The sequence below is a fragment of the Misgurnus anguillicaudatus genome, chromosome 22 (assembly GCF_027580225.2).
Source record: "Misgurnus anguillicaudatus chromosome 22, ASM2758022v2, whole genome shotgun sequence".
Taxonomy (NCBI): Eukaryota; Metazoa; Chordata; class Actinopteri; order Cypriniformes; family Cobitidae; genus Misgurnus; species Misgurnus anguillicaudatus.
This window is the reverse complement of record NC_073358.2, coordinates 538,086-548,943: the sequence shown is the minus strand read 5'-3', so window position 1 is coordinate 548,943 and position 10,858 is coordinate 538,086. Positions and strand designations below refer to the sequence as shown.

The 10,858-nt window shown below is 38.2% G+C and overlaps 1 protein-coding gene across 1 annotated transcript; it reads right to left on the bottom strand.

Moving 5' to 3' along the window:
• Positions 1-3,147: 3,147 nt before the first annotated feature.
• fam78ab (family with sequence similarity 78 member Ab) lies at positions 3,148-10,451 on the bottom strand. The gene is made up of 2 exons (XM_055200263.2): positions 9,389-10,451; positions 3,148-5,407 (listed from the first exon to the last, which is right to left on the bottom strand). Exons 1-2 carry the CDS (start codon positions 9,679-9,681, stop codon positions 4,882-4,884), a joined length of 819 nt encoding a protein of 272 aa, XP_055056238.1. The 5' UTR covers positions 9,682-10,451; the 3' UTR covers positions 3,148-4,881.
• Between the last annotated feature and the right edge of the window lie 407 nt (positions 10,452-10,858).

Genomic DNA, 10,858 nt, shown 5'->3' with positions numbered 1-10,858 from the left:
GGGGAGATTTTTTGTTTTTGTCTCTATCATTAAAAAATATTTAAATTAGATGAATAATTTTTTGCACAATCAACACACACATCTCTGTTACAAATGAACACTTAAAGTTTGTTTGTGTGATCTATCGTTATCTTACAATTACACCGAAAGTGAGAGGAGTGCAAACGTTACCCCATAGGTGAGGTTCATTGTAATAAACAGAGAGTTTGTTGTTACACCTGATAGAAAATGTAGTTTAAACACAAATAATTCAATCAAATTCTGTCTATATGCTAAAGGTGGATATTGTTTATATATCTGCCTATAATAGATAGATATCCACACATTCATCCATCCATTATTTTTCATCTAATCATCAAAGCATAGAAATAAATTTTATTGAAAGGACAAAAAATTATAAACGCGAGTTATTTCCCCTGATATTGTATTAAAGGATTAGTCCATTTTCTTAAAAGAAAAATCCAGATAATTTACTCACCACCATGTCATCCAAAATGTTGATGTCTTTCTTTGTTCAGTCGAGAAGAAATTATGTTTTTTGAAGAAAACATTGCAGAATTTTTCTAATTTTAATGGACTTTAATAGACACCAACATTTAATACTTAACTCAACATGTAACAGTTTTTTTCAAAGGAGTTTCAAAGGTCTATACACAATCCCAAACGAGGCATAAGGGTCTTATCTAGTGAAACGATTGTCATTTTTGACAATATAAATAACAAATATACACTTTTAAACCACAACTTCTCGTCGTGTAGATCCGGTCGTGATGCGCCAGCTGACCCCACTACGTCACCGCAATACGTCATGACGTCAAGAGGTCACAGAGGACGAACGCGAAACTCCACCCCAGTGTTTACAAGTGTGTTGAAAGAGGACCGTTCCGACGTGGTTGTATGTCAACTGATACTAATTAATGTCTTTGTGTCAGTTTATTGTTTAAAATGGTCCGCAAATGTGCGTTTTATTTATGTAACACGTGACCTCCCTACGTCACTACGCATTTACGTTAGGTCGCGCTGGACCGGACCTTGACGAAAAGTTGTGCTTTAAAAGAGCATATTTTTTATTTTTCTTGTCAAAAATGACAATCATTTCGGTAGATTAGACCCTTATGCCTCATTTGGGATCGTTTATATTCCTTTGAAACTCCGTTGAAAAAAACTGTTATGTGTTGAGTTAAGTATTAAATGTTGGTGTCTATTAAAGTCCATTAAAATTAGAAAAGTCCTGCAGTGTTTTCCTCAAAAAACGTGGTTTCTTCTGGACTGAACAAGGAGGGACATCGGCATTTTGGATGACGTGGTGGTGAGTAAATTATCTGGATTTTTTTTTAAGAAAATGGAATATTCCTTTAACATTCATTTTGATGAATAGTATTTATATTGTTTTCATTTCATTATCATTGTATACCTGAGGCTTCATTATAACACTGTGTGTCAACTTCATTTTAAATAATATAAGGTTGGATTTGGTGACACACACACACAACTCAGGAAAAAAAACGTAAGATGAAGACTTTGTGTTCAACATTTTAACCAAAACACATCAAAACTTTTCACAAATTCACAGAACTTTTGACAGTAAGAGAAAAACACCAAAAGCACAGATTGATCGGCTCTGTAGATATATGTAAAATCATGTTGCCGTTAACCCCACATTAGTTTGTGTCCCGCTCACCCCTATTGAGTATCTGTGATATCAGACTGACTCTTGTTTCCCGTCACCATCACTCGAGCTCTTATCAGACGTCACAGGAATGTTCACATATCTCTAACACACTCAGACATTTCAACACATATAATGCCCACTGATGCTCAAACTGGAAACCGGCCTATAGCTTCACAGCATCACATTCAGACTTTAGTTTGATTTTTATTCTTGTTTCTTATATTTTTAATGCTTGATAATGTTGTGTTTATCTTAAGCATCAGAAATGTGCTGAGAAGTTCATTGACCTTTGACACTAAAGTTCATGACGGTTACTGCGGTAAATTACTGTGATGTACATCAGATCATCTTTCTCTTTCCACATAAGGACACTTGAAAGACGCTCGAAGAAGTGCTTACTATAAACCTTGTTTATATAGTAAACAACTACATACCAACACTGAAAACCACATTATCACAGCAAAACTCCAGGATTATTGCAGGCAAAGATGATGTGGAGATTCAGATATAAACTGGATGACATATTTAAACAACATAAATATTGTTTGAATTTTCTGTCTGAAAGCAGCAGCTCATTTTTTCATTATGGCACTGAATGGATGAACGCTGTTAATCCATGAGCTTGATTCTCTTGACTGATTTATTTAAATCCTCTTCTTCATCCAGACTCACGGGGATAAAAAACTCCATTATTAAATGCATTTAAATCCACTTCAGTTTGTTGGAGAAAACAGGTGCAGTACATCAAACTCTCCAGAAAGATTTGTCTAAAAGCGGTCATATCATAAAAATCTAACTTTATGTTTAAGTTGCTCCAATTGGGTCCACAGTGCCCCCATCAACCCAGAAAATGTGATAAAGATCAACTCAGTAACTTAGTTTTGGTAAACTGTTCTCTGCAAGCATGTGGTAAAATAGCTCATTGAAAATTGGCTCCCCTTGTGATGTAAGAAGGGGATCTTATTATAATAATACCGCCTCTTAATCTGCACGTTCATGGCACTGACATTAAGTGCAGAGAGAGAAAAAATTATTGAGTTTCAATTTCATCAAACCACCATTATGGTGATCAGTGTTTGCATTTCTTCAGCTCATTTGCATTTTAAAGGACACACACAAAAACAACACATTTTTGCTCAGACCTACAAAGTGTCAATTTTAACATGTTATAATAAATTATCTGTGGTGTATTTTGAGCTATAACTTCACATATGTACACTGGGGACAGCAAATATTTATTTGACATCTGAAAGTCTGGTGAAATGTCCTCTTTACTGTTCTGCTGATTTTTCCAGACATTCACAGAAACTGAACACATGATGGATGACGGTGAAGTGAATAAATGCACATAACATTACACACAAACTCACCGGCCGTTTATAATGAGATTTAACAAACACTCCACATTATTGAACAAATGAAAGATTTCAAAAACACAAACATATTCGGCTTTAATCAACAACAGAACACTCGAAGAATTTCACAGTTTTATTTCTTCATGAAAAAATCATTTCACAGTTTAAAGTGTTATACACTAATTCAAGTATTATTGTCAAGGATGAAGCTACTAAAGAAAGCAAAATAAACATCATAATCATTTATAATAGCCCCTTTTCTGAATGTAAAGAGTTTCACACATAAACACTGACTGTAAGTTTCATGTTATGAGCTGAATTTATAATTATATATCTTTATATAGTTTTATCAAAACTTTTGATATAGAAAAGGTCATATATTTCATGTTGCCTGCAGCATGAAAACGGCTGTAAAATACTTTTAGGCCAAATGGTCAAACTGGCACTTTATCAAGCAGGAGTTCAGGTGCTTTATCATTTCTTACATTTTCAAGTGAATTGATGTTTTGATGATGGACTGAAGATCAAATACAGGAATACTACAAACGTCAGCTGTTATTATATCTGTGGTCTCTCACACAAATATTCCTGCACACTTGACATCAGAATTGCATATGAACTAAAGTAATAAATAAAGCTCATTAAACAGTGCTGCTGTATGTTCTCGCTCGACTCAGTGCATGTTGTCTTTACAATATATTTGGCACGCTGTATGTGAATCTGAAGTTTAATGACAAATAGACTGCAGATTGTGTTACACATCACAACATTCAACACTTCCCAGCAAGCAATAACCGAGAGGCTAACTATAGACCCAATATAATCCAGTCATGAGTGACCCACTTCTACAATAAATAACCTTCAATTTGGTTACATGCTGTTTCTACCTAAAAAAATGTGAGATTTCATCATGTATGCAAAGTCAACAGATGTTCAAGCTTTCATTTTCTTTTACATGTGCTAATATGCATCATCTATTCTTGGTTATGGTTAAATGTTTATTAGACTTGTTTTAGGCAAAATTGCTTGCTGGGTTCAGTCTTACTGCTCATATCTGCATACAAACCAACAAAATGCAACTTCTGCGCAAGTTTAATATTATTTAGGATTGTGCCCTTGTGTTGAATGTTGTTATATGATATAAATGTCACAATGCTAAAGGTCCCGTGTGAAATATGAGATTCATCCACATCAATCTACAAATCACTGAAATATTTGAGGAAACTCAGTGTTGTGTTTCTGATGTTTTACTCGGTGTGTGAGAAAGTCAAACAGATAATGACATCATTCATTCATAATTGCATTCATTTCAACAAACATTAAACAAATCAAACACAGAAAATATATTCTTTCAGTGTTTGAATCTTGTAAAATACATCACACGGCCATCAATGGCTGCTTGACAAACAAATATCTTTTCGCAACTAAAACACATGAAGCTTTTGCTTAAAATACTGTATGCATAATAACAATTCAGTCACAAACCATCAGTCAGACGCTGAGGAGAATCAGAAACGATTGGAACACAAATCTCAGCTCTCGATTGGTCGGATGTGTGAGGTTTACTTCATCGCACTTTAAGGCTAAACGTTTGCGGTGGAAAGCAATGTAAACTTAAGGCAGTGGGGATCAAACGTCTCACAGGTCCAGAAAGTGACATTTTCCTATTTAATATAAATATGACTCGCTTTGAAAAGCGCGCACGTATATTCCAGTAACACTAAGTGGCTCAGAAGCAATTTTCTTAAAAGCTAAAGAAGAAAAAAAGCATCGACATCTCTCTTTGTGCAGAGATGCGATTTAGCACAGTGATTTGCAGGTAGAGCGGTTTGTTTTGATCTGTCATCAAGTGGATCAGTGTTTGGGAGGGATGACCACCACGGCCTCACCCGTCCTGGGACGCCACATCAGGACCTGAGCGTCGTTGGCGTTGGGTTTGACCAAAGCGTCGGGCGGGATGGGTTCGTTCTTGCCCAGGATCTGCGGCTGCTCCTGGGCTACGGGCTCACGCAGCTTAGCCCTCCGGCCCAGCGGTTTGTCCGGATCGACCTCGATGTGCAAACGCATGCGCCAGCGCACCGTCTGCAGCACCAGGATCTCGCCGGACGCCCGATTCATGGCCACCAGCCACGTGGTGAAGCTCTGGTCCCTCCAGATGCTGCTCAGCATGGGCACGTTACCGTCGCTCACGGGGACGCCCCACGTCACGCTGGGGTAGAAGTTATCGTTCATGCTGACGGTGAACTTGGTGTCCTTCTTGGTAGGGCCCACCACCGTGCAGGTCTCCGTCGTGTTGCCGTACCACGGGTAGTTGACGCCGTCCGAGTCGCTGATGGCTCGAATCGTTCCGTCTCGCAGACCCGGGAGTTCCCAGCTGGACCTGCGGGAGACGTGAGAGTGCATGAGAATCAATCCTGACGGAACGTGATAAGCTGAAGATAAAAAGGGAACGGCAGATGCCAAAGGCAAGAGATGCTCTACAGCAGAGTTTAAACATAGCGCAGACGATCTGTTTACGGCCTCCGGATGGAAAATGAAAAGCAGCCTTTTATAAAGATGAAGCTCGGTCACGTATAACAACAACAAGCCCATCATCTGACCGCTGCTTTATTACTGAACGACTCTTTCTGGCCATACCGTCCCTTCAAGCTCTCAAAAACCTGACAATGACCTTCATGACACAGTAGACCAACAGCGAGTGTTTATTTATCGATTTTCTGATAGTAGGAAAACCCTGACCTTTCTCCCAGAACTCACACGTCAGCATCATGGGTAACCGCTTGTGTTAATGGTCATGATGCTGCAGGACAGTCAATTATTTAACAGATGATTATTACAATGCATTCTTTGGCACCTTCACTTCTGCATAAAACTCAACTCTCAAATCAGATTCATCTGTGAATGTGTGAGACACAAACATCAAGTATGTTTACTCGTAAACCAAACGCTCTCAAACCACCAAAGACAAAACTTCATTTTTACTATCAACGGAAATGATCGGCATTAAGTGACATGATGCGGTTAAACGCTCACATCACTGTCAGAAAAACAGGAAATGATTCAGACTTTGAATTCTAGAAAAAGAGAATAAAGTCGAAATAACAGCATGAGATACTGGGAGTGACGTTCACAACATATTAGAGATGTTTTTTTTTCTTCCTGCTTGTGTGAATATCTGCTTATCAGACCACAACAGAGTCATAGCACTGAAACCTCACACATCACTCAAACCAGAGCTAAACAATCAATATTAAACTAATAGCTTTATGAGGCTGTCTAACTAATATTTCAATAAATGACTTAAAAAGACAAACAGGAATTGCACAAGTGTAAAAATACATTTGTCTTGGTTAAAAAGTGGAAGTAATGATAATAAAGGAAGTGAAAACTAACGAGCTGTCAGATGACGAGTGATGAGAACACATTAAACATCAGTAAACTATTATTTCTGTGCTTTTATGTCATATTTTGCAGGATTAAGTTGCAGGTTTAGTGTGGTTTTATATCTCACCTGCAGTCTGTAGATAACACACATTTCAGTATCGCTTTTAACAATTGTTCATCGTACCAAACCAGCTTCATATAAAATAGAAACCACAGAAAAACAAAAAACAACTGAAGCGTAGCAATTTTTAAATATAGTCTGGATGGATGGAGTAGTCTTATTTAAAGGTGACATAGAATGATTGAACGGAGTATTTATCCTTGTTCTGTGATGTGATATATAGACAAAAAAAAATTTGTTTGGTTCTGTAATGCCTTAGAAGCTTCCTAAAAACCTCTCTCAGATAGCTCTATTAGGGTGGGGGATTTTAAACAAGTGGTTTTGCACCTATTTGGCTCCCTCTACTGGCTTAACTTGCAATCTCATTACTGATTGGCTGACTTTGCTGCCACTCAAAAAATGTAGCCAATTGTTTTAAAGTGGATGGGCAGTTAGATGCCTGTGATGTCATAAGCATCAGTTTTTCAGATTGGGCTGTTTTCTGGCTGACATTTCTAAAAGAGGAATTTCTATGAGACTGAGATGTTTAGCATGTTTAGCACTTTTTGTATGTTTGTGAATGCGGGTAGACTACCATTATTCAACAAAGACAAGGTAAAAATGGTTTTTCATTCTCTGTCCCCTTTAAATAATGCAATAAATAGCACTCCATTACAAACTATATATACTAGTATTGAAGGTGCCAAAGAATGCATTGTAGTTATCTGATATCTACATAGAAGTGCAAAGATGATCCAGAGTCAGTTTTTCATGTCCATTTACAACCCTATTATTTGCCTTTAGAATGAAATGGTCTATTATTACCTTATTTGAAAGGGTCATGAATAATAATGTGTTGAGCTCTGCTCTGATTGGCTGTTTCTCCTTCAGTAGCTCTTTGTGTATGTAAACAGATCTTATGTTTGAGTCTGTATCAGATTTTGAGGAATAATTAATTGTTTGGAGATTGTTAATGGACGTTTCTGAGTGATAAGTTTGTGTTTTTTTTCTGTATGGACCTGCAAATCGTAATTGTAACGTCAATAGTAGAACTTCAGACTAAACGCTAGCATATAGCATTAACTAGCATATTGCATTAACTAACATGATATAGCATTAAATAGCAAATAATGCTAACTCCGCAGTCACAACATTGTTTTTAGCATTGTAACAACATTATAATTAATTTTATATTGTGGGTGTTCATCTGGACTGTAATGTCACAATCAGTGTTATGTTGTGATTGGTCTGTTTCCAGCGGTCGGTCTTTTGCATGCATGAGGTTTACATAAGAAGGAAACCATCGTGTTTGAGGATCATGATATGTTATCAACATGTACAAGACTCTTATTATTCATCTACACTCAGATACAGTTTTATATTCTACTACAGCACCTTTAACATACTTTACTGAAGGAAGTTAAGCTAATATCAGCAGTCTCTTAGTAAGAAAGCCAACACAGCGACAGCAGTCAAGAGGTGAAAAAGGAGAAAAACTCTGTGAGAGAACCAGGTTAAGCGGGGAGGATCACTTCTCATCTTACACCGCTGCATTACGTGACATACGTCATCATAACAAGTTTGTCATTTACTGAAATTACGTTAAACAAGCACAATTTAAACACAAGGGACAGCTGTTTATTATTTGTTTTTACAATAGAGCCACATTACCACTTTTGGACATTTTTTAATAAAAGAACGCAATCTCCTCCTTCATTATTGGTTAACTCCTCTCCTGGGGATCACAGGATAGCAAGACAAGTGTCTATCAAACTAACACTTTAGGATCTTGATGGAAGTAGTACATGTCATCCGGGTACTTTTCCCTTACTGTTTTTGGAATACCATGAATTCAGAGATACTACTTGGTCCGCCTACTGCTTTTCGCCTACTATATAGTATAGAAGTAGGCAGTTTCAGACACAGCCACAGTGTTACCAATTGCAGCTATTACAACATAACATTGTCTGTTACAGTAATATATTACAGAATGTAGTATATAGACCAGGGGTCACCAACGTGGTGCCCGCGGGCACCAGGTAGCCCGCACAGAGTCTGTGAGGTGCCCGCCAAAGCACATTCTATTAATAGTCTCAACTGTAATATTTATTCATTACATATTTTTTTATATTAGCTTGGCTTGGTTTACGTATGTTAAAATTTTAAACAATACTAAAACATATAAACAAGTCAAAAAATAAAAAAGAAACAAGTAAAACAAAAAAGTTTTAAGTAGACTATATCAAAAAGTAGCCCTCCAGATTGTTTTATCCATTGTGGTAGCCCTTGCTCATAAAAAGGTTGGAGACCCCTGATAAATGAATATTATAGAAGTGAAGACTGCTGTAATGCACAAGGAAGTGGTGAGCTGTCAGTCATCAATTTAGCAGCATGAACATTTTTGCAACCCAACGCTTTATTCACGCAGGAAGTATGACAAAGTTTAGTTTCTTCAACAGGAAGTAAGACAACTGAAACCTGCTAGTAGACTAACTGTTTATATATCATATCACTACATGTTCAACAACCACAGCACAGACATGAAAGTCAATCCTCATATGAGTCTCAACCTTTAAACTGCTGTATATGAGGACAAAACACCAAATATATCAACAAAATAAGAACAAAATCTACTTATAACATCAGAGATGTACAATATTAAAGCAATACAGATGAAAACGAACAACCCTAAACTGTCTAAAAAATTTCCAAAACTGTACAAATCTATCCAAACCTGTAGAAAACACCAAACTTTCCTAGTCTAAAACTTAAAAACTGTCCAAAACTGACCATAACCCTGTAGAAATCTCATACATTATGACATATAAAATGTGTCTTGTGTAATGTGAATATTGTCCAGCAGAGAGTTACACTTACATTCCTTTGGTTCCGTATTTGTTGTAAAACTCCATGTGATTGCACGCCTGAATCCAGCCGACAGTCCAGCTCTCTTTACCGGCCACCGGCGGCACCAAGACCCGAGCCGACGCGCGGAAATGCGGCGTCCGGTAGCGCAGCACCACGCTCGAGGACTCATCGATACTGGTGGGGTTCGAGTCGATGGAGGAGTTCACCTCCAGAACCGTGATACTGTCCCGAAAACTCTTGGGTTTACACCTGATACTCTGGATGCAGCCCATCACCAGCAACACCAGCGAGCAGCAGAACATTAACCCTCAAAATAACACACACTCACCCTAAAAATAACACACACTAGACACTGTCCCTCAAAATAACACACACTAGATACTGTCCCTCACTGAACACTGCAACTTAGCGTACACCAAGTTTAACAATAAAAGAAAAGCAAAGAAATTAAAATGCTGTTTGTCAACTTGTCGTCATTTATAACACGCGCGTGTTCGTGTCGTCACACATTCATGTTCTGACATCACGCGAGCCATTTCATATTGCGGAATAAAGTTGAGTTTATATTAAATACATTTAAATTAGAAAGGTTACTTCTGTCAGCTCACAGTGACATTGTCATGCATAGATCTTGTATATTGTGCGCTAAACCTCTACTAATTAATTTATACAAAATGATTGTTTGCCTTGGCATAAAAATAACGCCATCCGCTGAAGGAATAAGATGATATTTTAAATGCTCATCGGTTTGCGTCTTCTTTAAGTTTGTCCGGTAGGTTTCAGTGTCACTTTGAGTCGCCGCAGCATCCAGGTCAACTTCATCACCTTGACTGAGTCACACATCAAACATGAATAAAACACACGCGCGCTCATCAACATGGATGTTCCGATGAAGAGTTCATCATTCCGGCGTCTGTCTTCATCATAGCGACACTTCAGCAGATAAAATCCATCCTCATCCTCACTGCGGTGCCGCGCTCAGCCTCCGTCCCGCAGCGCTCTGAGCGGCGCACCAGCACGCGCGGCAGCTCGCCTTCAACTGCGCCCTGATGTCATTTCCGCGTGTGTGTGTGTGTGTGTGTGTGTGTGTGTGTGTGTGTGTGTGTGTGTGTGTGTGTGTGTGTGTGTGTGTGTGTGTGTGCGTGTGTGCGTGTGTGTGTGTGTGTGCGCGCGCGCCCGCGTATGTGTGTATTTGCAAAGGAATTCAAACGCTAAGACAGAACTTGTGACTCAAAAAGAAAATAAAATGGGCTAGGGGGGGACCGTTGTTTTTAAAAACACAATATTCAAAGTATTATATTCCAAAACAAATTAAACGCTCGTTTAAGCACCTTGGAGAACGCCTTGAGCGATCATTTTGCCAAATTACGAATCCTACTAAAGTTAAGGCTGAGCTCATTAATATTCATTGTATATTGTGACGTTCCTCGTAGTCTTTCCTGAAGCGTCCAATCACGGCACCTGATTCGGCCTAGCAAC

Bases quoted from the DNA above. Each gene is read 5' to 3' on its own strand.
- fam78ab (XM_055200263.2), bottom strand. From the start codon at position 9,681: ATGTTCTGCTGCTCGCTGGTGTTGCTGGTGATGGGCTGCATCCAGAGT. The intron at 5,408-9,388 runs GTAAGTGTAACT...CGTCTCCCGCAG, and splicing joins AAATACGGAACCAAAGGAAT to GTCCAGCTGGGAACTCCCGG.